The following is a 27,646-nucleotide window of genomic DNA, read 5'->3' on the forward strand; positions in this document are numbered from 1 at the left end:
CCGATCAGTTGAAATATTTCTAGCTAATCAGAAAGACTCGCTAAGCCAAAGCAACATTACGCTACCTCACTACTGAGACACGGTGGTACGTTTATTTTATATTCTTTACACGAATATATCTTTCCATGATTTTTAATTACAATTGAATCGGAATTTCTGATTGACCTTGCGTTGAAAAATTATCATAAGATTCACTTGCAATTGTTAACCTTTGACTGATCACGTGCCTTAGAATCGCATGGTCATCCGCTCAAGATTTGTCGAGTCATATGTAATAATCGTTTATAATCTGTATTATTATTTCAGACGTTCATTACGATTGGTACATGTAAAATTGCGTTTTTAGAATTCAAAATAAACCATAATGTATTATCTTTGTTATCGCAGTCGAAAATGGAAAAGAACACATAAAAGTAAAAGAGTACTTTGTATAATGTTATGAACGTTTAATGTTAGGTGAGTGCTCGGTCAAAGATTAAAGAATAACAAGAGAGAAACATTAACGTGGTATTACACGCATATTTAGTTTTCTAACATTACCAAACGATTTTCTGAATAAATATATATTATGGAAGAACTACGTTTGAAGTATTTCCACAATATGGTACTAGAATACGTATTCTTTTCACCTTAATATAAAGCTACACGAACGATTGTACAGAACCAATTTGTACAAATGAATAGATATACAAAGTCGAGGCAGTTTATGAAACAGAATGGCCGTCTCTCCCTTTCGGAAGTGTCTGCAGTACATGTAAATGACTGAACTTATTTTTAATGTATGCTAGTTAATAGTGTCTATGGACATTCCAAGAAAAACAAAAGAAAACAAACCTTCCAAAAAAGCAGACACATTCATAATGGCATATATGTAAATCATGACTCGGTATGTAGCAGCTTTGCCGCCTTCTATGTATTTAACTATAAATATATACATAGATAAAAAGAAAAAGTTTTGCCTGAATCCAGCCTCCGACTGCTCGGTATCGAATAGAGCTTTAATAAACAAGGCTAACAACTATTATATAAGAAATGTTTTTACCAAAAAATAAGGAATTATCTACTTAAACTTCGATTTCCTTTCAAATTTCTTTAAACAATTTTTACCTTTGTATTTGAAAAATTATTTTGCAGTATTTTTCTGTGCATACGTACATGCTAATAAAGCTATTAAAATTGTTCGATATATATACACACACACATATATATATATATATATATAAAATATTAAATATTGTACTTCAACAATGCTTGAAGAGTTTCGTTTAAACAAATGCAATTATTTTATGCAACCATAGTATTGTAACAGTGCCCAAATGAAAGACATACATAGTATATGTAAAGCATTTAAGTTGTTTTATTCTCAGTTCACACATATCATACAATTGTAAAAAGTGTTTATAGTAGGTAGAATTACGTGGAAACATGATTATTTCTCTGTTAAAATAATTTATTTTTGTTTTATTACTTGTATTGAAAAGGGATACATGTTAAGATATACATAAATGATAAAACATGCACGTAATTATATGTAATATTATGACGTAACAATACGTAGTGGGTGTTACTTTGATATGTACCTTTTTCTTCGTGAACTTCTTTTTATGCTCAATTCGACCGAACTGGCGGAAGAACAAGCTCGACTTATTCTGGATTTTTGTACGACATACGTTTGTGAGTGTTGACGCTAATACTGTACATACTATGTATGCGTGTGAGTGTGTATGTGTATATATATATATAATTCTTTATGTATATATGAATTATTTATTAAGAATTCTGTAATTTTCAAACGTTTCGTTTCATGCCCAATACAGTTAACTAGCCTACAGCCGTGATATAATTTTAATGAAAATTAAAGTTTCATCGGACAGTAAATTACTTTACTTCTGAATAAAGTCTCTAATGAATTTTCTTGCAATTTGTTGATACAATTATACATGGCATTAAGCTCCAACAATAACTTTGAAATATAAAAACAATGATGATGTTGATTTAGAATAATTATCGCATTGTACAGTATGAAATTTTTATGTAAAAATTATGTGTGAATGAATTTCTTCAGAAGCAAAGAAATTATAAAATAAAAATTGCACATAAATCATTGGGCACACTTAGCATAAAATAAAGCAAACATTTCGTTCAATTTAAGCGGCATTTTTTATCAGGATCATCACCTATACAATATAATAATTTATTAAATGATATTAAAAGCATTATTTTATATGCGATGATTCTGTACACTAAATGCCTAATTATCAATATTTCCTTTTTTCTTTATATCTGACATTTTTATCCAGAGTGTCAGTTAATTGTGCCAGCAAGGAAAACAACTGCAATTGTGCTAATAAATAAGTAAATAATTGTCAACTTTTTAAATGTGAAGTAGTATAAAAATATATATGTACACATGTATATATATTTTTATGTATATATATGCGTGTGTGTATATGTATATACATGCGTGTATGTGTATGCGCGCGCGTATGTATGTATGTTGTACGTATGTATGTGAGTGTGTTTGTAATATATATATATATATATATATATATATAAATATGTGTACATCTAATATGTATATATTACAATACACATTGCACAAAGAAACAAATTTTAATAAAACTTCATACATTATTGGTACAGGAACGACGAGAATGTTTAGTTCAATTTTTATGTTGTTCTTAAATATCAATATTTAATGCAATTTGTACTTATTCATTTATCATAAGATTTTGTCATCCACTTAAATTATATATTTCTTATATTCGAAATAATTTTGTACTTGAAAAATGTAAAAAGTATAATTTTCGACATCTATGGATCAGTTCGTACGATTATTTATTACTTTAAAATGCTTGTAATTTTTTAGAGAATAAATAGAACACCGATGTAAATCTTATTTTAAATTTTATTTCATTTTTTGGAGTACTGTATTTCAGTGCATATGTACATAAATATTATATTAACTCTATACATATACAATACACTGGAATGAGTGCATTGTGCCGTTTGTACTCATTTTGTTCAAAAGTTATCGATATCATGTACTACTTCACGTTTTCTGTATTAAGTGTAAAATATTGTCTCACGTTGACGTAAAACATCTTTTTAGCTGTGATGTTAACAATAGAGAATTCGTATAGAGATGCAAAGCAAAAGGAAAAATAGTATAATATAAATGAATTTCGTGTTATATTTATTATAATGACAATTCAGTATTATGGTATGTACCACTGTTTGCAGAATAAGAATTCTGCTACCAGTTAACGTCATTGCTAACGAAATGTGAGAAGAAATTATTAACAATACAGATTTAAAAATTACAACGAGGCACAAAATTTTTAGGACCCTGAAACTTATAAAAAATCAAGAATCAGATTTAAGATTTCATCAAGTATACGTGTGAGAAATTAAAGTAATAAAAGAGAAATAACAGCAAAGCAGTTATCAAATAAACAATTATAACGATAACATTATTATCGCTACCATTATTACTGCTAGTATTACAATTATGACTACTACTATTACTATGCTAATGTTAGTGATACCACTATCATAAACATTACTATATGTATATATATATATATATATACGTATATGTATACTATATGTATATATATGTATATATATATATGTACAACTACAGCTAATATCATTACCAATATAAATTGTCCTTGTAATTTTTATATGCCAAGTGTATACTTTAATAGGATAAATTGAAAAATATGAAAAACGAGTCACAGTAAATGTAACATAAGAGCCCTACTTTAATATAAGAAGGGTACAAACTATGTTAACTGAACTATAAATTATAAATACTGTATAAGACGATAAATAATAATTATTATTATCATTATTATAACTATTATTAATTGAATTAGCTAATTGTAATCTACCCATCAACCATTTTCAAATAACGAAAATTTGAGTCTGTAATTCGTGTATAACAAAAATCAATCTGTACAATGTTGCTGTTATTATTGTTGTTTTTTACTATCCTTAAATCATGTACAATTATTTAAGAAACAGATATGATCATAAACGAATATAAAAAAACTATAAATTTATGGAAAGAAGACAATTATTCCGATATTTCTTTATTCATAAATCGATGGATCTCGATTAATTTATTTATTATATATTCTTTCGGTTAATATTATTTAGATTATTTGAGATCGTTAAAACCTGAAATATTGTCCCTCCGGAACACGTGTGAAGTATAACCTAAAAATGTTCAAGTTTTTATCTTTCAGGATATTATATTTTATATTGTGTTTTATTAATTTTGCACTAAGTATCGTTGAAAATGACTTTTGTGAAGAAGCAAACGAGTATGAAGAGACTAATAATAAATGTAACATCCAATCACGCTATTCACGAAATCGGTTTGAAATCATTTTACATTTTATTCCTGATGCATAAAATTAATTATACTTTTATAAACAATCATTTTTTAGTTATATACTTTATGATGTTAATCCGTCAGAAGGTTTCAATTTAAGAAGAGATGTTTACATTCGTGTTGCAGTTTTTATACAAAATTTGATTAAACAAGAAAAAGAATTCAAATGGCAATTAGTTTTACCACCGTGGGGTACGATTATAACTTATCAGTAGTTTTTTCAATATGATTTTTCTTTTTCTAATTAATATCCTTTTATTTATAGGTAATTTATATCATTGGCGAAGCAAACATATAGGAATTCAGACGCAACTGTCTTGGGGATTATTTTTTGATATTGCTAGTTTACAGAAATATATACCAGTTATTGAAATGTACCAGTTTTTACAAGGTATAAAATTTTATTCATTCATTTGCATTTATAAAATTAACAGATGTTCATATTTCTAGAGTATGCTTCAGAAAATAAAATAACGCATCTTGATGTTACATATATCTTACAAAATGATGAAGAAATGTTTAAAACAGGAAAATTTGAAGACAAAAATGAAATAATAGAATGTGGAGATAAATCTTTATGGTATCACAAAGTTGCGCCCAATGAATACATTGGATATTTTTGGGGCTACCGTAATATAACTTCCAAAGTTGTCAAGTGTATTAAGTTTCACGGTACAATATCAAACCTTAAAATAAATTTAAAACCTACTGTTTATAGGTAAGAAGGTACAATGTGTTTTTTATATTAATTATTGCTATTATCATTATTACTTCATATAATTCACTAGCTTATTTATTGTTGCAGGTCTGTAATGTTTGATCGCATGGAAATTGCATTACACGATTTCTATGGTACAAAAGAATATTGGAGAGTTAGACGAAGTATGAGGTATAATTCCGATTTGTATAATATTGCTAATGAATATAGGAAAATTTTTCTTAATTCAACAAATAAATACGATAATACAGAACTACCGAATGACTGGACTAAGGAAAAGGTATTTAGTTATAAGCATTATAAAATGCGACGCTTCAGATGAAATTATCTCATTATAGAATAGAAGAAATGCAGTTGGAGGGCCATATTTATCAGTACATTTGAGAAGACGTGATTTTCTAGTTGGTCGTGCTTCGACAGTACCATCAATAAAATCTGCTGCTTTACAGCTGAGAATACTGTTAGATAAACTGGGATTAAAACACTTATTTGTTGCTACTGATGCTCCGGAAGAAGGTAATTTTCGTATAAAAGATTTTAGTAAATATACTGATTAAATTTTAATCCTTGCAGAATTCAAAGAACTTGAAGGACATTTATCTGACTACACGGTTCATAAATTTATTCCATCGACTCACATACTAAATAATTTTAAAGATGGCGGAGTTGCAATTGTGGATCAAATAATATGCTCTTATGCCAGGTAAGAATTAATAACGATATCTTTTTCTATTACTATAAACAAAATGAATGTATTACTTGCATTCTCTTCATAGGTATTTTGTAGGAACACACGAGTCAACTTTTACATTTAGAATACAAGAAGATAGAGAAATAATTGGTTTTCCTACTGAAACAACATTTAATCACTTATGTAAAGAAGGTGGAACATGTAATTCTAATGGATATTGGAAAATTGTTTGGTAGTAGCTAGTTCGATAATATGCATTATATATGATGTTACATTTAACTGACTGATTTTTAGATGTAAAGTTTACTGTAATATATAAATACATTGTTTTTTGTACAGTTAAATATCATCGATGATAATCATTTTCTATGAACGATATTTTTCTTAACTTATTGTAGTCTTACCAATTAATTCTTGTTCACGACGTACTTCTTGTTCTCGTTGTCGTTCTCTGTTCAAGGCCACTTTTTGCTTTATCTGTTTCACCATCCTTGCTCGTTTCTATGTAAAAATACCATTGTACTAACACCGTGTACAAATCATATATAAATTATAAATACTTACTTTCAATTTGAAGATTCGTTCATGAACAGAAATCATTTCTTTCCTCATTAAATTTAACTTCCCTTGATAAAGTTCAATAGTTTGAAACTGTAATATATTCTTTATATTCTATATATTCTTCTTTATATACATATTCTTTATTAGAGCAAGTCGAAACATATTGCCATATAAATTCTTACCATTTCAATCAATTTGGGTTTATTGCAAATTTCGTGAAACTTTTTATTTTCAATTTGCATCTGACGAAGTAAAGTTTCTTGTTTATTTCTAAATAAAGGTAACAAGAAACACAAGTATTGGTAACGTTAATACATTTTAAACAGCAGTCTTTCACATTTTCTTGGTTTGGTTAGGGCTATTACTTTTCACATTATCATACTTAATGCATTGATATTTAATGCCACTGTGTCTAACTTTATTTGAAGTTTCTCGTTGCAAGTTGTATTCAACAGAAAAATGTTTGAATGCTTCAGTATCAGTTTATCCTTCAAGCCCGGACAAAGAGCTGGTTGCAATGTTTCTAAAATATCAGATGCAATTCTCTACTAGATATGACTTACGTTTAGAAACCTCGAACAGTATTGAATGTAGCAACATTAAGTGTAGCAACGCAAAGTATAATATTGTGAAGTGTATTAATACTTTTCATTTCTTCTTACGTTATTTCAGTAAATTCTTTTTGAACTTGTTCCAATGGTAGTTGTTCAATATTTAATAAACTTTCAACTAACTTGCTTGCAACTTCTGAAAAATTCACTTCGACTTCATTGCTGAAAAATGCAAAAATATTTATTATTCACATGTAGCTGTCATTGGCTGATAACATAAATATATTAATGGAAATGACAACTTACGTATCGTGTTTATCAATTTGTAACTGAATTTTCTTCACCTCTACCTCTTCCATGTCTGTCATCATTTTGTAATTCTAATGTTTTTATAAAATCAATCAATCAATCAGTTGCGAGAGACAAAATATCCTTAATGCGATTTATCGCCCTCATGCGGCGACTTGCAAAAGTTCGTCGACCTTTGTCTATCTTATGTGTGTTTGGTTAAGAGAGACAAGGATAGTTTTTGCAGAAATGTGGAAAACACGAATTCCTATTGCCAATAGCATTTTGTTAAAAAGTAATATTTCGCCATAATTTCTTTTGCATGCTATTCTCAGAACTTTAGTCTAGGTCGGTATGGAGCCTGATTTTGCAATTTTGTCCAAACAGATTTCATAAGGTTTTCAAAATAACCAAATAAAAGTTTGATGTAAACAACAACATGAACCATATATGCCTTTTACATATACACACATAAGCAAATACAAGTTGGAGTTTGTTAAAAGTTGAGGTCACTTGCTGGACATGAATATCAACCATGTTTTTATTATGTTATACACATTTTAAAAAATTCATTTTACTTGGATCTCTAGTATGTGTTTATCTCGTGGTCGTGATATAGTGTGAACCTAACCAAGAAAACAGTGGCGAAGAAAAATATTTACTGTTTATGAAGTGATGTAATATGTAAAAAACTGAATGGACGTTTTTATTTGAGATGGGGTGCCTTCCAAATAGAGGATATATTATGGTAGCTCCCAGAGTAAACACTGTAGCAGTGCTTCTAAATATAGGATTTATTTTTAGGTTGGAGCTAGCCATAGTTTGAATCAAGAATTTAATCTAAAACTGCATTTCTAAAGGGTTTTGTAATAGGTGCGAAAGATCTCTGTTCTTAAACATCGATTATCTATTTCTTGTTTTACATTTATTTCATCCCTATATTATTTCTTATTAATTAAATTTATATATCAGTTATACTAACATTTATATTTGAGTATTTATTGCATTTCTGCAAATTAGTTTAAACATTAATATACAATAATGACAGAAGTACAAAAGGAGTAGCGTTGTAAATTATGTTCTTGCAGTGACAAAAATGGCGAATGACTTAATAACGAAAGGTAAAGATAGATTACAGGAAATTAGTACAAAATTAGAGCAAAGTCACTTGGTTTATTTACAAACGGACGATAGTCCTTTGAAATTGCAACAGCGTCACAAACTAGAAGGTAAATTTTACTTAATGCGTAGCAAAGAAATTAAATGGTTAACTTTAATAAATTCAATCATATATGTTGAAGGTTTTATCAAAGAGTACCTTTGCCTTGTTCCAAATGAAAACAAATACGTATTTCAAGAAACTGCAGATATATTACATAGATCAGCAGCTACGTTACAAGATTTTAGCGGATATAGAGCTGTAACTGCCTGGAGCGCTATTTCTCTATACGCTGCCAATCTTCTGGCTCAACCATGGAGGAAAGAATATAGAACTTTGAGGGTTAATATTTCTAAAATTTGTTATACGTGATCCTACAACAATGTAAAATATCAAATTAATTTGTTTCTGTTTCTTTAGACTTACAGTGGATATTATAAACACGAGGTAGAAGCAAATTTAATTGGGGCAGAGTTAATGTTTGAACAAATGGGATACAAACATACAGGGTTAGGAGTACTCACTTTAGAAGGTCCTATTGACCCTGATAAGGTGTCTAGCGTTAGCAGAGACGCGATCGTTGCTTTTGTTGAATGTCAGGTAATATTGGATACGCGAACCTTGAAATGAATTTTTATGAAACCTATTTAATCGGATTAATTATCTTAAATACAGATTTTAAAACAAATATGGGAGAATGTTTCACAGAATTGTACCATCTCATGGTTGGAAGTCTTAGAATTTCGAGAAAATCATGTTGGTACACCGGAGCAGGCGATTAGAGCGTTAAATTATCGGTTTCTTGAAAAAATGCATCAAAATCGGCCAAAGGCAGAAAATTATAGGGAATATCATTATCCACAACCCACGTGTACAGATGCAGCATCGCCGTCAGTTCCATATCACATAATGCCTCCCAATTATAATATGCCAATGCCTGCATGCCAGTCAGATTATCGGTACATAGAAGATACAAATACAATACCTGGAAATTACAGATATTTTCAGCCAATGGATCACGGTTTCGTCAATCGATGTAGTGCCTATGGATGTTTGCCACACAGCAACAAATATTTAAGCGGTGTTAATCCTTATTATACTACAATGCCAGCATACACGAGAGTACCGACGTGTAGATTAATCGAGCTTGATATGCCAGTATCTGTTGCGAATTATGATAAATTACATAATCGAAAGTCTTCTCATCGAATATCAGATTTGGATGACGTAGTTTTTTATAAAAGACAATCTAGTGACGGAAACCATTACGACTATGGAAGGATAGATAAGAAATTTACGAAATCGGTCAGCGAGAAAAATAATTATGATTCGTGGGATTTTGTATATAGAAATCTAGAAAGTTTAGGATATTCTAAGGATCTTGGAGATCGAGAGGACGTATTACACAAACGAGAGTATGATTCGCGAATGGGTAAACAAAAATTATATAAACATAATGATAGCGATGAGAAATTTAGTACGCATCGTTTTGATAAAAATAAAGGTGGCAGAATCGATGTGAATGAAATAGATTCGGGTATGACAAACGGTCGGCATCATCACGATACGTTGCCTTTCAAAAAAAAGTCTTCTTCTTTTGACTTAATGGACTCCAATAAGTATCACGATACGTTTTCCGAGAATCATTTATCTTCTCATAACAAAGAGAAAAAACACGGTAGTCAAACACTTCCGCTTCAGCGTTCTCATAGGTCATCGGATCAAATTGTCAAAATTGCAGATACATTAAAAAACTTGGAACTTTCTCGTTCGGAAAGAGAAAATGCAAAAGAAAATGCATCCGTGGGATGGAATTGTGCTACTTGCACTTATCTGAATTCTTCGTCGAAAGAAATTTGTGAAATGTGCGGAAAATCGAGGCATAAAGGAAACGAGGATAAGCCATTAGCAAGTGGCGGGAAAGAATGTCCAAAATGTACGTTAGTTAATGAAAAGAACGTTTCCATCTGTGATGCGTGTGGCACCAGCTTAAAAGATTCACCTACCTATATTTAGATAAACTAATTGGTAAAATTTTATATATGTATTTAAACTGAATAGAAATGGTGAACACATTGCCCGGATACTTGATACTATTCTAATATTAATATTTAAGGTGTTTGAAAGAAAGTGTTGATAAATACGTGTACCAGTTTACAACATTTGGTACAAGTAGTAACACATTTTTTTCTGATCACTTGATTTAGAAAAGAATTTTTAAAGTATTACCATTATATTAATCGAATTTAAAATTTTTCAAAACACATGTATAACGGAAATATAAAAGTATTTATTTAAAACTGTTCAAGTAGATTTGTGATATGGATATATTAGTATTATGATAATATTGTGATGGCCTATTATTTGTTGTTTGGACAGAATAAAAATAAACATATGCGGATAAGAAATACATTTTGATTCTAATCAAAATTAAAATAAAGAGTAATTAAAAAACTATTACTCGATTAAATTATTACGAAATTGTTTATTTTCGCTGAACGTTTAACAAAAGTATCTGCATGTGTTTATGTAAAAGTTAGGCAACTAAAAACTCATCATCGATATTTGATAGCCTAAATAGTTTGTAATACCACGAATAATATGAAAATTATTTATTATACAACATATATACTGATGTCCATAACAAAAATAAAACGGAAAAAGAAAGCAGAAAAATAATTGTATGTTATATGTATTGGAATGTTGTTTAGAAGAAAAGAGATATAAATTGGTATTGTTATAGTGTGTATTGCAAAGGTATACTGCAAAGTTATAAGATTTTATTTTATTTTTGTCAAATTGTAAATTATTGTTTTCTATTTGTTAATTTTTATTAATGTTGACATAACAAAATCAATTGTTTTAACTGCCGAGCAATTATTGGAAATTGTACGTTGTTGTTTTACCTAAATCGAAAATAAGAAAGAATATTAATCGCCTTCTTCATGTTTCGAATCCTAGTCTATATAATGTTGGCCATAAAGTTAATTATTTTTAAAAAAATGGCACGATTTAAATTTGACAAATATTAAATGATTTTAAAGAAAAACTGATACAATTTACTTGGATTTAATGTCTTAATCATTTTTTCTTGACTGTGCAATATTACCATTTTATAGATTCATTTAGGAAGCAAATGTAAATTACTCGATACTAGAGAGATTGCACGATATCTTGATTAATAAAAATATGATCCGAGTCTATCGTATTTGTGTCCTGTTAATGCGTCTTCAATATTCGATTTTAATATTGCAACAGGTGATCGTTAATTGTACACTGAAACCCATAGAAAATAGTTTGGTATTTATTTGTACATTCCTGATACATCGATTAATATCTGTACACTTATTATTTTCAAAAACTGGTTTCTATCTTAAATATTTAAATAATGTATTACGATGTTTACATTACCGATGTATTTACGATAACCGAGTATCCTTTTATTGCATGTAATGGGTAGTTCTGAATTAATTTGTAAGTAAAAAATTTCATTTTTATACCTTTACTTCTTTTAAGTGTTAAAAAGAGATAGGTGTATATTTGAAATTTTTCAACATTAATTTATCAATTTACTCATTATTTTGATTTTGTAGAACATTATTGTTATTCTCAAAATTATTAAGAATAATAAACTTTATAACGATATATTTCGCTTAAAAAATGTTCTCTTTGTACTTCAAATATACAGGCTATGTTTATGTAAAAAAGAAGAAAAAAAAAAGAACAACTTTATCAAAATCTACTTTTACTATTAATACAGTCTGGTATTTTAAACGAAATAAAAGAAAGCTGCTAATATTTTTTCATCGAACGCACGTAAAATAATCTGAAAGAATAATATGGAATCAATAGGCATCTTCTAAGGTAGGAATGAACGTCGGGACAAGAACAGGATACTTGAAAAGTTTTCAAGTAGCTTGTTCTATTCTGATCTATATAAAGTAAACTATGCTTATACTGTAATATATTCTATTATGTACAAATTAATAAATAATATTTAATATACGCTATAAAAAGATGCTTAATTCACTTTGTAGTTTTAAATAACAGCATTATGTTACATGTGCTTTAGTTCATGTACTTTAAAATATATTTTAACGATTACTTGTACCTTTCGTACATTTTTCTAACAACTTAAGAGCAGCATGATGAATTTTTTCATCCAATTTATCTAAAAACGATAAAACAAATCATCGAAATTATTTTTATGGGTTACTTCACAGGATAAATTTATGATAATACTTACAAATTTTATTCTTTCCTTGTATTGGAAATTTAATTGGCAATGTACAAGGATTTTCGCATATAAAAACATAAGGACTATCGCTTTCTCCTTCAGGATAACATTTTCGGTATTCTTCTTGAGGCAGAACATCAACAACGTTTACACAGCCTAGTAAACTGCTGGTTGGATAGCTTTCGGGAAATATGATTTTTTCTGAAAAAATATAAAAGTTAGTAACAAATAAAATTTATAACGAGAACAGACCGATGTTTTTAAATTTATACTAACCATCTTTTAATACACGATAATAATGTTCCATGTTTGAAATATCCTCCATTGTTGGTGATTTAGATGTTGAAGCAATCCATAATCTTCCTCTGTGCGATGTATACCATATTCGACCTTCATGACTATAACATTCACAAAGAATTAAGAACTGTATTATATATTTGAGAAGTTGACTGAACCGAATCTTACATTTTTATCCCAGCTACTAATAAGGACGCGTAAGGCTGATGCATACTCAAACACAATCCAGAATCTGTCATTTCTAGATACTCTTTATCCTGTACAATATTTCTGATCTTAGAAGGGACGTTTCTTTTTTGTGTTCGTGGTTCAGATTCGTTTAATTCAATGTACTGTACAATAATAATGTAAATTATTTAGTAGTTTTTTTTTTTTTTTTTTTTTTTTTTTTGCTGAACATTAAGATAACATTAACAATATCTTTACCATTGGACGATCAAATTCTATGTCCGGGCAGACAGTAGAATTTTGAACATCATTGATCGATTCAGAAATAGCTTGAATTTGTTCATCGTATTCATCATAATCATCATCTGGAATTTCTTCGACCACTTTTCTAGCCATGAAATCAAATGTCATGTTTGTCCTTTTATTTAAACGCGACATATGCTTTATCGCATTCATTTCTTCTTCCAACTTTTGTAACCTCTCACGTTTCTTAACATCTAACCATATGTTGTTCGACTGATAATAATCACATTCGTCGTCGATTACTTTTGTACATTGTATCCTGTAAATTTGTACAAACATTCAATTTTAATTAATTAGTAATTTGTTTTTAACCGAAATTGTACAATACATACCCGCTTTGATCATATTCAATAAGTTTGTCCCTCTGTTTTATAGATTCTTCTAAACTCTTGCTAGGTTTTTGATTGATTAATTTATTGTATAAGTTATCGGCCTGTTTATTATTGGCAGAAAGGATGGTTTGGTCTTTCGGAGAACACACAAGTTCTCCGCAAAAAAAACACGGACCAGCTCCTTCTTGAGTACAAACTATTCTACCGCAGTTGTAACAATTATTGATCAACGCGTGCCTTCTTGCCTCGCAATCACATTTATGTCTCCCTAATAAAATATAGCTAAATTAATATCGCCGTATTACAATTACACGATAATTCGTATCCTCTTTATAGCCTTAGCATACCTTTTAACTGAATTACTCTATCTTTGCCTTCTTGGGTGTATAGATTAATAAACTTGGGTTTCTGTTTCTCTACTTTCTCTGCCTTAACAACTTCTTGCATCTAAATAATGTTTAGTTACGTTACATTTCCCTGGAATATGGTAATAAAATAACATACCAACGTACCTGTTTATTTTCTTGTTTCTCTTTAGTTTTTAATTTCCCTTTCTTCTTTTCATTTTGCTTTTTCCTTGTATCATCTGTATCGTTTACTTTTTTATAACCGGTCTGGCCTTTACTCGACGCTAAAAGAATATGACAGAATAGTAAAACGCATTAAATACTGTAATAAATGTATCTTCTATACCTTGTCGTTTTTTCACGTCTATAATAAATTGCCTGTGTTTTGGATTGTTATTATCTAAGAAACTTTTGAAATAATCATCGAGATCTCTTTCATTTTGTATTTGCATTATATATCTAAAAGACAAATAATATTAATTAACCAGTTTGGTTATACAGAAACGAGTAATTTTTACAGATGCTTACTTTGTAATATCATCCGATACCGGGAAATCTAAAATTTTAGATAAATTTTCATGTAACCACCTTTCCATTTTTTTATTACGTTAATAAATGTCAGCTCCTGCAAAATAAAATAACGTTTTTTATATGAACAATTCCAATGTTGTCCAGTACGGGATCATAATATATATGTATATATACTATTTCAAATCCGCAGTGTTGGTCAGGCTGCTTCATTTAAGTTCCGTATCGCAGAGACTCTCGACGCGTGGATAACAGGAAAGCGGAACTTTAGACTTTTAAATTTTAGAATTTTTATCGCGTCTTTGGAAATTTACAATTATAAAATTTTATAAGTTGGATTATAGAGGTCGGAAAATAATATTTTATATGACGTAATTACATAACTTTTCGAGGGAAAATGGACAATAGTGGCACCTACAGGCCAAATCTGTACTTAATTTGAAGTTTAAATTACATTCGCATAAAGTAGATTATGCATTATTTTTATTTACTACATCACGGTTGAAAATTTATAATGGCTGTTCGGTATAAATATATGTTAAAATTCAATCGAGATGATTTCAGCATGGGGTATCAATATCATATTACCATTATAGAATGAACAATATAGTAAAGAAAAAAAAATGAAAATAGTCATTTAACGATAAATTACGCTAAGCGTACAGTAAGTACGATAGTATAGAATAAAAAGTTGGGTTAATTTTTCTTATCGAAACATTAAATTGAAATGTTAGGTTAAGTCAGAATAATTTTTCTACGTATTCCAGCTGCGGAACTTAAAAAATTTGCGTAGGTTAACGCGAGGCCTTCGGAACGTTTAACAAATGGATCTTCCTGCAGTTAAATTTGCATAGCTAGTCATTGGTACGTGTCGACAGAGTCACGTAGTCATGCAGACATAAGCCGGCTGTCTCAATTTCAGCCGGTGTTACATAACAATTACTGCATCACACCGATATTATTGTTGCGTTTCACGGATCCATTAGAATGTTCCATTAGCGTTCGGCATTCTTTAGAAGGATATGCACGTTTATATCGCACAAGTATGACATTTATTTTTTATATAAATATTTTTCTAAAGAAAATTTTCATAGCAATGAAAAAATATCGAAGACGGTTACGTATTTCGTATTCCATTTTAAACACATTTATGGATTTATGGTTAATAGCATATCTAATGATAAAGAAATGTAACAATTACTATGGGAATTATTGTTCTTTCTAGGAACGATCGTAGACTGGTAATCGTTAACGCTCGTTCCGTTGATCAAGTAATTTGTCAGTTGTTCGAACATCCGTTAAACGAAGAAGGAAGCGTTCAAGAAATAACCATTCCACGTGTTTAGAAGTTAGGTTCCTGTTGCACTGCGATCGAAATAGATTAATGTCGCATCGCACGGATAACGGAATATCGTAGACGTAGAACTTAGAAACATGAAATATTTAAATTCGACATACACCATCTTAAAGTATTAAGCGGCAATAGAAATTGCAGTTTAGTGCAGCTGCATGCACTCGGGTGAAGAGAACGTAAATAGGTCATCTCGCTAGTTGTTCTATTAAGATTGATCACGATGCGTATCGTAATTCGATTTCAACGAATATTTGTCAATAAGACCGAACGAATAGGAAAACAATGAAATTTCCGATGTTTCTTTGTCTAGGTAAGATTCTTGAATAAATGAAACATTTTTAATTATGTTATAGGATATTTTCGAAATAAGAAGGAAGTTTCAGGGAAAATAAATAGTAATAGCTGTTTTATCGGTTATTTATTCCGTAGACACGTTACGAAGTCGATTGGCTTGTTAGACGATAAAAGATTTCTGTACAATGAACTTTCTATATCGTTCCGCATCGAGATCATTTGATAATTAGTTTCAATCGACGGTTTCATTTGGTCGGATGCTGTTGAAAGGCATCTTCATTATTCTCACGTACAATGCTCGAATTATACGATAATAAAGTCGAAACGATTTCAACAGATTCACGGTTCCATCCTGCACCCTTTGGAACTATCGTCTCAAGGTCTACGCCGGTATAGACAATTTCGACTCGTCTTCAATAAATCGTCGTACTCAATCAACTACATTCTGCTTGTACATTCAGCAGTTCATCGCACTACTCTTCCGCTCGTCGTACCGGTATTTACTTTATTCTCAGTTAAAAATAATTTTATACCTATAATCGGAATTCGATACCAAGAATCGTAAACTTTCTCTATGTACCACTAATTAATATCCTGTTACAGAAATGATGGAAGAAGTTATGATCGTAAACATTGGGACGAAAGCGAACGTGGCTCGATAACTCGATATCCAGTTATACAGCGTTGCAGGTATCTTATCAGTTCGATTCGATAGGATCGGTGGAAAATGAAATCGAGATAAAGTGGAAGATAAAATAGCCGAGGTTCGAGTGTACGCGAATACGTAGGTACACTATCGGTTTCGATCGAATAAAGAATATCGTTTAATACGCGCGAATCGCTAGAACGCGTTTTAGTCGACGATGAATCGCCGATTAAAAATAATCATGACGAATCGTTGCTCCGAGACCTTTAACGAAGACTATTAGCAATCGTGATCGGTAAAATTAGTAATTCGTATCGAGAAATAGTCGAGGCACGTAAAAATTCTTCAGTTATAATTCTGTTCGGTTTGTTATCGTCGTCGATACAGTCTCTTTACGCAGCCGTCATCTACAGAAATACAACGAGCTGCTTGAACGAACAAGATATCGTATTTATTTGCGCTATTATACTCGACTTCTTTTAATTTTCACGTTTATCGAGGCGATAACCGATGGCTGAAAAAGATTAGCTTGCTCCTTGACTCGTACGCTATCGATGCTGTGCTATAATTGCGGAGGAAACGGCCATTGCGAATAACGCGAAGGAATATATTCTAAATTAAGAACTAGCGTGGAATTAATTTAGCTCGCAGACGCGGATAATCTGCACGACTGATGAATAATGTATTTACCTTTCCTTAGATGCATCGAAAAACTTCTACTAAACGAAGAATCGAGCAACGAATTATTTTCGCTAAAGAAGAAAAAAGTAATCGCACCTTTTTTTTCTTCAAAGTTTACCATTAAATCGATGCATATATCGTAGCGATAAAGTAATCGCGGATTCGTCCGCGAGCAGATAAGATAAAAGATAATGTTCGTCTGGCAAGGTTTATTCACAATTTACCTAGATATTGCATTTTTTCTTCGACAACTTTCTATGCACGTTCCATTAACGCCCACGTAAACGGTAAACCAGTATCGGCAGCGTACGTATTCGATCATTAGTTCGATCAGCACGGGTAAACGCGAAATTATCGTATAATTCGTAACGCGTGGTAATTCGTTTACGAACTCGACGATCGACGAAAAGAAAAAGAGAACGAAAATGATATAGCGATATGGCATCGATGAATCGGAAATTTCTTTAGTTCTGCTGGTAAGTTGCTCGATTACAGCGAACATAACGTTAGATTGCACGATAAGGGTTCGTTTGTTCGTTAATTTTAAAGGAATCGCAGATACTTTTGGGCACGCGACGCCACGATAGATGCATGTACACTTTTTCGAATCGACCGCCACGAATCGTCGAATCGCGTGCGCGGAACACAGGATAGGCGAGAGGCGCGAAGTTTGCCGCAACGTTCGAAAGTGGCCGAAGTTGGTCGAAAAAGTCCGATCGCGTATGCCGTATGCCGTATGCAACCGAGCACAGTCGACCGGCAAACTCCGTCGCGTTAAGGCGGTCCGCGTTTCTCGCGAACGATGTCGCACGCTGTCGCACGCTGTATTTCGGTGCTATTCGTGTTTCTCTTTTAAAATTCGGACAGTGAGCGAAACAGTGAGCGTCGAAGACGCGTAAATTCGGAAGAAGTCGAAAGCGATCGATCGTCGATCGTCGGTCGTCGATCATCGAATAAGATTTTTCCAACATTTTTCGTAGCAACTCGTAATTATTCGGACAGCCTTACGTAAGTGTTATAACTAGAATCGTATAGCAATCGGTAGAAAATTTCCTTATTACATATAATGAAACGTATTGGAAAAGATAGAGGATTCGCTTTATCGCGTATGACGCAAGGAGTTACGGTTTCGGCTGACAGGTAGCGCGTGTCGCGACAATCGATCGTTCTATCGAATCGTTTTAAATAGCAAATGTACTAACGTGTTCTCCTCGGAAACGTCGACTATCGCGTGCATCCGTTGTCCATTGCCGTTAATGTTTGTCGAAACTGAAAACGATACGGTTACACGTTTATATCTTAATTATATCTTAATAATTCGTATTCTTTCGCGGGACTACAGGTTCGACGATAAAAACTTTTATCGCGACGTCACCGATTAATCTTGCCGTGTAAATCGAATACCCGACGGTATCGACGGTATCGACGGTATCGAGTATCGCGAAGGGAACAAACGATGCTGAGAATCGTGTAAATGTAAGAAAATTTCGGAATTCGAAATTACCGTGAGCGTCGACGAGGTGCGACTAACAGCGAGTTATCGTTCGATATAGCCACTTGGTCGGGTCGGCAAATTTCAACCGTTACGAAGCAAGAACGACGTTGATAGCTTCAAGTGGACAAAGACGGACTCAATTTCTTGAGCATTTCTTTTTTCATGGCCGTATAATACGTAGATAGCGTTCGTAGCGTGTAACATAACCAGTGCACGATCATTTCGAGCTGCGATTCACTGACCTACATGACGACGCGTATAATTTAGCCGGACACGTTTCGGGCTTCGGGTTCCGTTCAACCTATCAACCTTTTCATCGCGTTTTCGATTGGTCGCGTCGCTCAGTTTCTTTCGTTCACGCTCGCTCGTTTCGCGGCTAAACGATCGACCGTTAAGGAGTAAGCGCTATTTTTACCTTCTCCCGTATTTATTTCGATTAGCTTATTTATTTGAATAAACAGTAAACACCGGCGAAGCACGGGGATTTACCTATATTTACTATTTTCTTCTTATATTTTTATTTCTTTACTTCGCTTATTCGTGCGGAGATGTAGTTAAGAAGGTATCGATTAGCGTTTCCGTGCATTGCCAGGGAAAATATAAAATGCAATACCGATCGTTCTAGTGACACCGAGCGTGCGACGTTCTCAACGATGCCAACTTTTTTCATAATAATTTTCCTAATAATTCTTCTATCGAAGTTTTATTCGAAAGGCAGTTGGCTCTATTAATTAGAATCGTTTTCCCCCCCCCCTGAGTGTTCGAGAGTGTCCATTGAAACGGAAGGACAACTTGGGACAAAGTCAAGTTCATTCGCGACTAATTTACATGAAAGTTGAGCGCGACTTACCTTACGCTAGTCGATCCAGAATGTCTCCCTCTAGCGTTTTCCGTAGGCTAAAATCGTCTTTCGACTTTACGAGAAATTTCTATCGCGAATCGCGAACAATTTCGGTCGAAGAAATTTCCATGAAATCCTCGCACGAAATCTATGCGGTTCTATGTATATCGACAAAAGGTTGTTCCAGTTACTTACGTGTCACGCGAAACTGAAATTCTGATCGATAAATCTGAACCGCGGTTTTAACTTACCACACTTGCACACATATCGGTCATTAAGTTTCACGAGACCTCGTGTCCTTACTCGCTCATCAGAAGAGTAATAGTAATAATTTCCTATACTTTTTATACGGATAACGTTAAAAAGATTATTTTTATTAACTGGACTACTTCGGATCTACACCGATTCTAATTAAGACGTTCGCGTCGCGACCGAAAGCAACGCGTCCTTTTCATTCTTACGTCGAACGGAAATAACGGAGCGCTATTTAAAGAAAAATTTTCTTATCGAGTCTGTAGCGCGAAGATCCATCGCGCGCGGTTGCGTTCAACATCCTAAAAATACTTGCTTGAATTTCCTCCGGTATCTCGTCTCTGTACTTTTGGGTAACAGCCAACGAGATTCGCGGCGATATCGGTAAATCGTCTCAAAGATTCTTTTTTTTTTCCGTTTCCTTCTCCTCTCTTCCATAGACTTTCGACTTTGTCCCCGAGCATTTCATAAACCGTGTTGTCGTGTCGCGATCGCGTACAGTGAGTCATTGAAACGCACAGTAGTTTGTTTCGAGAATAAAGAAAGGCGTTCGAGCAAGATAAGAATTTCGTTCCGTTTCGAGTCATGCCTCGTTCTTTCTATACTTGCTGGTATACTAAGCTGGTCTCTAAGCTTGTTTGTAAAACGATAGTCGAATGCGCGCGTTGGCCCTCGTAAACGCGACACGGGGTGACAAGAGACGGGGAGTAGACGTTCGGTAAATAGATATAGGTCAAAGATATGGGATTGTAACGAAAACGTCGAAACGCGTGAAACAGTTTGTTCGATTAGCGCTGGCCTTCTCGACGATTAGCGTGCTCCACGGAAAAAGAGAACAGAGAAGTCTCTTAATAAACTAAGTCTTTTAAATTATAGTAGGTTCTAGTTAACGGTTGTCCAAGTTTTCAGATCGGAAACGAACCGCGCGCGTAACGCGAGCTAATCGCGTTAATTGCGTTCGTTAGTCGCTGCTTGTCACCGGCCATGCACGCGCGATACGTTTGCTCTATTATCTTTTTCATCGGTATTGTTAGTCGCAAACGAACATCTTTTTTCCGATCTTCGAAACTTCAAATTTACTCGTTCGAACAGTTAGGAATTTCTGTAAAGCGGAGATTATCGAATACGCTGGCAGAACGATCGACGTAATTTAATACGCGGAAAGAAGCAAGTCCATCGATTAAGATGCATAATCGAGCAAACGTTACGTAAAACTGTATGTGTCGCTGTCTATTTTCGTAATCCGGTATTAGACGGCTCGTTAACCTAACCTTCGCGGGTTAACGCGAAATCTAATATAGCGGGATGTGTAGGTATTTTCAGGAGGATAACGAGACAGCAGGATGACAAGGAGGGATCGATGAACCCTGTTACGACGTCGCGAACACGATATCTCGTTGCCCTGGATCGAGATCAAATTGGAAAAGTTACCGAGGACAGTAAAATATGTCGCGTTCGAGACGTCCGAGCGTTTCCATCTACGATTATCCGGAACACTTGAATCCGTTCAACGACGAAGTGACCAACGGACAGCCTCCACTGTATCGCGATGGAAAAACGAAAGATTCGAAGCACAAGTTTTGGACCTTCGGCAGAAGCAGGAAGAAGAGATCGAACAGCTTCTCTATCAAATCCACCTGGTAAATACGATCGACTCGACTCCTCGGCTTACGGTTGTAACAGACAAAAATCTGTTGGATCCGATCGATTCGAAAAGTTAGACTCGCGAGTTTGTTGAACTTGAACTTATTCCCGCGGCGAAAGAATCGCGCGCAACTCGTACCTGCGTTTGGCTGCGATCCAAACGTTGCAAATAAGAGAGAACGTAGCAGACAATCGAAACATTTTCTATTTCAAGCCCAGTTTTCCAATTTTTACATTCTCGTCCAGCCAAAACGGTCCGACTACTTTGATCGATTCGTTTCACCGGTTAGATAACGATTACGTCGAAACTAAGATCGAGTATATATTTAAAATATATTCATAATATATACATTCGTAAAATCATTGGTAGAAATTTGAAGGAACATCGTCTCGTTCGAGAGTAGTCGCCGGTGAAATGTTGCTTTTACCTCCACTATATTTTCCGTCCATCGAAACAGTTCTGCTCTGATTGACGCTCCAAATAAACTAACGTCTGCTTAATAATTCACTGAAATTAGCGCATCGTCTCTTACGCTATGTGTCCCCTACTACTACCGCTCGTCTCTTATCTCTTTTATTCCTACAGAAGAGTCTTTAGCTAGACCGATCGACTAACAAATCGTCCGTTGTCCGACCGGCATTAAATTTTAATCTATCGATGTACGATACGATTATTCGGACTTACTAGCGTTGGTAAGAGGCGTTTCACGAATAAGAAACTCGTTTGCATTTGTTTTCAGGAACGGATTGTTCGGTAAACGAAAAGAAGACAAGTCGGAAGCGCAAGAGAAGAGGTCCACGATTACCACGGGTGATTGTTTAAACGCACTGTCTATAAATTTTCGTATTTTTTAGGAAATAGGATAGAATCTTGAAATAAAAGTTGCTCGATTATACTCTTTTTACAGTTTCGTCGACCTACAAACGAGAGCCTTACGCGAAACCGATGCCGGCAACGCGCGCGACCAAGGATCAACAGGAGTTCGACGAGGCACTCGGTACCTTGGCGAGACGAAGAAAATATACTTTAGATAATTCAGCCTCGAGATACGGTTCGAGTTTGACCGTGAACGGTGATCCTGCTCGAATCTACGACGGTAGTCCGCAGGACACTACCGCTTCCATCATGGGTGATCTCACTCCAAAACCACCCGCGAGAAGGTGAATCGTACTTTCTCTCTCCTCGCGAAAACATCGTAATTAATAATACCTCGTATACGATAACGTCGTTTACTTTCGATTATCAGGTTCGGTCAAGTGAGTCCAAAACCAACCGATAAAATACCACCGTTGAACTTCGAGGATAAGAGTCCGCAGGAGAATGGGAGTGTGACGCTTCGCGAGAAAACGCAGGAAAGAACGCCTGTACCGCCTTTGTAAGAATTTCCCTTTCGTTAGATATTACTTGTTTCCGTTTGATCGATCCGATCGACGATATCGATATGTAATGTACGTTACAGGCGAAGATTCGGTAACAGATCGTCGCAAAGGACGCACGCGAGTGCCGTGGATTCGGAAGAGGAAGCGAGTCGATCGGGCGACGTCACGTTATGTGACGAGAACGAAAATGTTCCCGAGGATTACGTGTTCAAGAGATATTCCCAGGATGCGGTTAGAAAGTCGAATCTTTCGATAAATAGTTGCGTATCCGTTGGAAGCACGATGAGCGCGTACGGTCGTAAAAAACGTAGAGCACCACAGCCACCGCGTCGCGTAGAAAAACTAGACACCACCGAGGTAAGTTGCGAAACCGTTTTTAAAAACCTTGAAACTTCGTCATCCTCTTCTTTCTCTTATGTTCGACAGCAAGTTTCGCCTAACATAGAGCTTCGAATAGTCGAGCCAAGCGATATAGCAAGGGTTACCGAAAACATCGACCAGATGACGAAGAAAAGCAAAAATTTTGATCGAGAACAGGCCAATATCGTCGACACCGATACCGATCGCGAGAACAAGCCGTCGGAAGAAATCGCTACGGAAATTGCTTCGATTAAATCTACGGAAGATAAAGAGAATATCGCAAACTCGTACGAAATGGAAGCATCTAAGGAGAAGAATGTAATAGAAAAGGAACGGGATCAATTGGAAAGCTCGACAACGAAAGAAGAAGAAGAAACGTCGAAGAAACCGGACAACGAGGAGGATGCCGCGAAGGATGCCGCGAAGGATGCCGCGGAGAAAAACGAACATGTTCGGGTCGAGTATCACAGAACTTCTCACGAGAACATAGAAATTATCAAAGACGTTGATCGAGATGGTTCGTTATCCGAAGATGCGTTATCTAGAAGCGATAGCTTCTCGGTAAAAGATGAAATCGAGAAAATCGAGAAGCAGATAAAGGCTCTCGAGACGAGAAACGCTTCCAGGGATTCGTCGGAAGAAAAAGATGCGAACGACTTGCACGAAAACACCAGGCAATCTATTCAGGCGAATCGTCGAAACTTTTTCCAAAACATGGTGGAAAATGAAAATGATACGAGCGCGATTAAAATAGAATTTAAGGAATTCCCGAAAGAACAAAAAGACATTCGCGTGGTGAGATTGAACGAGTCGCCTGTTCCCACAACTGCGCACAGAGAACCGGTGAAAGTGATCGAGCTTCACATTTCCGAACCTATCAGGCAAAAGCCCGAAATCCTCGAAGATGTGAATCCGATACCGAAACCAAGGAGACACAGCTCGTTGAATCTGAACGAGTCACGATCGGACGTGACATCGATCGATGCACGAAACAATTTTCACTCGATCCGAGGCAAATCCTTTTAAAACCTACGTCTTACGAGATTCTGCAATTGTTTCGGCTTCGAAATTAAATCAACTTCGTTAATTTTAGTCGAAACATCCTGTAAAGACTGTGCAGACATATTGTACATGTGCCTTTATTTAACATAGAATTTTTATCGATTTTTTGATTAAGCGCTGTCCGTCGACAACGATTATTACATAAGCATGTAGTTGTATGTACTTTTCAAGAGATACCTTCTTCTGTAAATACCTCGAAAGATTAACGATCCTTACTATGCGTTTACTAGGCGTTTACTAGGCGTGTACGCGCTTCGAGCCTGGTTACAAACAAATGAAACTCTGACCGTATCTATCTCAAACTTATTTAGTCTTTCGTTATTTATTGATACAGAATAAAGTCTGAAAACTTTATTACGTTTATAATGTTACTTCCTTCTTTTTAGATGCGAGCTTCTTAAACATGCCTCATTCGTTTTTCCTTGTACTTTATAAACCTCATGATATTGTTTTTAACCGTAGACACTACCGCAATGTTATCCCCTAATGTTTTCCGTTGTTGTCGCATCTGTTCAAATCAGTAGCGGTTACATCGATAGCAGAAACTATGTTTCGCCAAAACAGACTATTAAAAAGAATATCTTACCTTGTCTTTAAAAAGTGGTACCAGACCGTACAATCTTTCTATCAATTTCGTTTCGCTCGCTATTTTATCGCTATCATCTTCCGCGTATATGTCCATTATGGCATCCATGCATTCTGCCATTACCCACACTTTTGACTCGTTCAGGCAAGTGTCCAACAAAAATATGGATATATGCTAAAAAAAAAAAAGAAATACTCTTTTTTAAAAAAAGATTATTAACGATCAAACTTCGATTTAAATATCTGATCCTTACTTTAATTAATTCGCTCGATTCGGTAACGTTATTCCTCGTTAAAACTGTAGCTAAGTTTCCCAATATTCGCAACAAATTCACTCGAATGTTAGGATCTTTGCACTGACGTTCTCCATTTAACATCGGATGAATATCGTTTAACGTTAATTGATTAAAAACGTTTACTTCTGCCTCGGATAATTTTTCGAGGGCTGCTCTCATAGCTGCGGTAGCAGATTCTAACAATTCGGTATCGTCTGGATTCGCATCTTTGAAAACAACTGTTCCGATATTGCACCACATTCTAAATTTCGAAACATCGTGATTAAATCTTTTTTTTCTTTTCTATTATTATTATTATTATTATTATTATTATTATTATTATTATTATTATTATTATATTTTTTTTTCAAAATCACAATTTTAAAGGAAAGTTTTATCAATATTTTACCTATATATATTTTCTATACCACCGAGTGTATCCATTTCTAGACACGATATCAAATTATTCAAGCACAAATAAGCTCTACAGTTTAGTATATGCATTTGCTTCAAAACAGCTTCTCCTTCCACGTTTTGTTCCAATATTTCTGCTGTATCTTTATCCACGGCTACAGTTTTATCCCATACTTTTTTTAATGTATTACAACTATTAAAAACTTCGATTATTTCCGGTGATAGAGAAGAACTTGTTTTATTATATAATTTATCATCCATACAAACATCGTTTACCCCATCAATTTCAAACTCTATATCATTTATATCGGAATCGTTGCTGTCATCGTTTTCTTGATCTTCTACGCATAAATTAGCTAAAATTTCTAATGCTTGTTGCTGCGCGCTAAGAATTTTTCTATTTGTCTGTACTTTCTTTTTTGCACTATCCGAGTAATCATTCTTTTTATGAGGTAAAATTGATGTTAAATCGGACAACAATTGTTTACAATCAATGGAGAGTGTATCGGAAAGCACACATATTACTCTCTGTACTATATCGGTCGTATCGTTATCCATCAAGTTTACTATATTAATTATTAATCCGCTAATAGCAGTTTTAAGATAAATCAAATCAGCAACATCGTTATTACCCGTCTCAAGATTTAATAATCGAGAAATAATATTTTCGCAACTACAAAGTTTTTTAATAGCAGTGGGATTGTCTTCGGACAAAGACAATAAACACTGTGCCGTTACTGTAGTAATTTCTATATTGTAAGTATTGATATCAAAAAATTTCTTCAAAATTGAAACAATATCCGCTTCGTTAGCAATTTTTACCGCATCTTCGTTATGTTCACATAGCGTCCATAATAACGTGACAACCTGAATAAATGCATCCTCTTCTGCTTTGACGTTACTTTCCTTGTCCTGGTCAGATTTCGGTTCCCATTCTGCGTAATACTATTAATAACGAGTTGATTATTACCTCTTAGAATGACAAACGTTACCGTATCTGGCTATTTTATAAACTTACGTTCTTCAATAAACTACACAATGGCGTCATAATATCATCTTTTAATAAACTTGCATGCGTTTCAGTTTTTCCATTGTCCACGATATGCCTTAAAGCACTAGCGCTATAGGCTCTCACCGTTGCATTTGGATCGATAAGCAATGGTCCTATCATTTTAGCAATTCCATCTGTCGCAACTTGTACAGCAATCGTTGAATCGTAAGACATTGATTCTAACGTTTGCAAACCGGATAATTTTTCTCCAACATTAGCAGATTGTATCTATAAATCCACATATTAATTATTACATTTATCCATGTAAAATTACAAACAAGAATTTCGTTTATGAAGGAACTAACTTCTTCGTATGCTGTTTGTAAAGCAACCTCTGAAACATTGTTAACCTTGCTATCATCTTCTAACGCTTCGAAATCCTTAACAGACGGAAGGCCCGTAGGATTTTCTTTATGAGGTTTTCTCCTCTGTCTTCTCTCTTTTCCCATTTTCCAACAATGCACTAGCAACACACAAATTTTCAATAGGTATCTTGCTTTAATACATTTCAAAAAGGTTACGCGAAACCCACGTGTTTCTTGTTATCTTCCTTTCCTCGGTGATTTTAGTGACTAAAAATATTAGTCAATGGTTTTTTATTTTTATTTCATTGGTCCTACCAATCTCACATTTTAACAACCAATTAGCATCGAGGAACGTCCTGACCAATCGGAAAAAAGCATTTCCCTTCGATGATCTCTAAATGTATTTTTGAAATTTCAGTAGCAAG

The 27,646-nt window shown here is 33.9% G+C and overlaps 6 protein-coding genes across 22 annotated transcripts; 3 read left to right on the forward strand and 3 right to left on the reverse strand.

Annotated features, from left to right (window-relative positions):
• Positions 1 to 2,510: 2,510 nt before the first annotated feature.
• Pldn (biogenesis of lysosomal organelles complex 1 subunit pallidin) lies at positions 2,511 to 7,375 on the reverse strand. Of its 2 annotated transcripts, none has more exons than XM_012297159.2 (6): positions 7,230 to 7,375; positions 7,035 to 7,145; positions 6,555 to 6,642; positions 6,376 to 6,462; positions 6,216 to 6,312; positions 2,511 to 4,224 (listed from the first exon to the last, which is right to left on the reverse strand). In XM_012297159.2, exons 1-6 carry the CDS (start codon positions 7,292 to 7,294, stop codon positions 4,166 to 4,168), a joined length of 507 nt encoding a protein of 168 aa, XP_012152549.1. In that variant the 5' UTR covers positions 7,295 to 7,375; the 3' UTR covers positions 2,511 to 4,165. The 2 variants fall into 2 exon arrangements, with proteins under 2 accessions (XP_012152549.1, XP_012152550.1); XM_012297160.2 differs by lacking the exon at positions 2,511 to 4,224 and adding an exon at positions 4,960 to 5,249.
• Positions 4,210 to 6,155, forward strand: O-fut2 (O-fucosyltransferase 2). 4 transcript variants are annotated; one of them, XM_076535145.1, is made up of 8 exons: positions 4,210 to 4,385; positions 4,529 to 4,594; positions 4,668 to 4,793; positions 4,853 to 5,120; positions 5,208 to 5,400; positions 5,459 to 5,636; positions 5,694 to 5,823; positions 5,897 to 6,155. In XM_076535145.1, exons 1-8 carry the CDS (start codon positions 4,307 to 4,309, stop codon positions 6,045 to 6,047), a joined length of 1,191 nt encoding a protein of 396 aa, XP_076391260.1. In that variant the 5' UTR covers positions 4,210 to 4,306; the 3' UTR covers positions 6,048 to 6,155. The 4 variants fall into 4 exon arrangements, with proteins under 4 accessions (XP_076391260.1, XP_012152548.1, XP_076391259.1 ...); XM_012297158.2 differs by having other exon boundaries at positions 4,223 to 4,385; positions 4,458 to 4,594; XM_076535144.1 differs by having other exon boundaries at positions 4,223 to 4,385; positions 4,458 to 4,594; positions 5,908 to 6,155.
• A 300-nt stretch (positions 7,376 to 7,675) lies between the features above and the next one.
• tamo (PUB and ZnF_RBZ domain-containing protein tamozhennic) lies at positions 7,676 to 13,295 on the forward strand. 2 transcript variants are annotated; one of them, XM_076535135.1, is made up of 6 exons: positions 7,676 to 7,959; positions 8,016 to 8,084; positions 8,300 to 8,440; positions 8,513 to 8,712; positions 8,791 to 8,970; positions 9,046 to 13,295. In XM_076535135.1, the coding sequence occupies exons 3-6, from the start codon at positions 8,308 to 8,310 to the stop codon at positions 10,384 to 10,386; spliced, it is 1,854 nt and encodes a 617-aa protein (XP_076391250.1). In that variant the 5' UTR covers positions 7,676 to 7,959; positions 8,016 to 8,084; positions 8,300 to 8,307; the 3' UTR covers positions 10,387 to 13,295. The 2 variants fall into 2 exon arrangements, with proteins under 2 accessions (XP_076391250.1, XP_003708349.1); XM_003708301.3 differs by having other exon boundaries at positions 7,943 to 8,084.
• On the reverse strand, positions 11,657 to 22,504 carry LOC100877379 (activating signal cointegrator 1). 6 transcript variants are annotated; one of them, XM_076535139.1, is made up of 12 exons: positions 22,218 to 22,504; positions 18,760 to 18,826; positions 14,583 to 14,679; positions 14,401 to 14,513; positions 14,220 to 14,338; positions 14,055 to 14,154; positions 13,708 to 13,975; positions 13,331 to 13,634; positions 13,073 to 13,236; positions 12,884 to 13,005; positions 12,617 to 12,808; positions 11,657 to 12,541 (listed from the first exon to the last, which is right to left on the reverse strand). In XM_076535139.1, exons 3-12 carry the CDS (start codon positions 14,648 to 14,650, stop codon positions 12,465 to 12,467), a joined length of 1,527 nt encoding a protein of 508 aa, XP_076391254.1. In that variant the 5' UTR covers positions 14,651 to 14,679; positions 18,760 to 18,826; positions 22,218 to 22,504; the 3' UTR covers positions 11,657 to 12,464. The 6 variants fall into 6 exon arrangements, with proteins under 6 accessions (XP_076391254.1, XP_076391253.1, XP_076391256.1 ...); XM_076535138.1 differs by lacking the exon at positions 22,218 to 22,504 and adding an exon at positions 19,903 to 20,130; XM_076535141.1 differs by lacking the exon at positions 22,218 to 22,504 and adding an exon at positions 19,062 to 19,873.
• Positions 18,286 to 24,945, forward strand: LOC100882572 (uncharacterized). 6 transcript variants are annotated; one of them, XM_012297164.2, is made up of 8 exons: positions 18,286 to 18,565; positions 18,900 to 19,033; positions 21,459 to 21,785; positions 22,530 to 22,600; positions 22,698 to 22,950; positions 23,037 to 23,165; positions 23,250 to 23,526; positions 23,596 to 24,945. In XM_012297164.2, exons 3-8 carry the CDS (start codon positions 21,592 to 21,594, stop codon positions 24,553 to 24,555), a joined length of 1,884 nt encoding a protein of 627 aa, XP_012152554.1. In that variant the 5' UTR covers positions 18,286 to 18,565; positions 18,900 to 19,033; positions 21,459 to 21,591; the 3' UTR covers positions 24,556 to 24,945. The 6 variants fall into 6 exon arrangements, with proteins under 6 accessions (XP_012152554.1, XP_003708310.1, XP_012152557.1 ...); XM_003708262.3 differs by lacking the exon at positions 18,900 to 19,033; XM_012297165.2 differs by lacking the exons at positions 18,286 to 18,565; positions 18,900 to 19,033 and adding an exon at positions 20,731 to 20,863.
• On the reverse strand, positions 24,883 to 27,640 carry LOC100877149 (HEAT repeat-containing protein 3). Of its 2 annotated transcripts, XM_012297168.2 has the most exons (7): positions 27,449 to 27,640; positions 27,222 to 27,379; positions 26,884 to 27,144; positions 25,861 to 26,810; positions 25,431 to 25,713; positions 25,178 to 25,351; positions 24,883 to 25,099 (listed from the first exon to the last, which is right to left on the reverse strand). In XM_012297168.2, exons 2-7 carry the CDS (start codon positions 27,363 to 27,365, stop codon positions 24,989 to 24,991), a joined length of 1,923 nt encoding a protein of 640 aa, XP_012152558.1. In that variant the 5' UTR covers positions 27,366 to 27,379; positions 27,449 to 27,640; the 3' UTR covers positions 24,883 to 24,988. The 2 variants fall into 2 exon arrangements, with proteins under 2 accessions (XP_012152558.1, XP_003708346.1); XM_003708298.3 differs by having other exon boundaries at positions 27,222 to 27,640.
• Between the last annotated feature and the right edge of the window lie 6 nt (positions 27,641 to 27,646).

This window comes from Megachile rotundata, chromosome 8 (assembly GCF_050947335.1).
Source record: "Megachile rotundata isolate GNS110a chromosome 8, iyMegRotu1, whole genome shotgun sequence".
NCBI classification, from domain to species: Eukaryota; Metazoa; Arthropoda; class Insecta; order Hymenoptera; family Megachilidae; genus Megachile; species Megachile rotundata.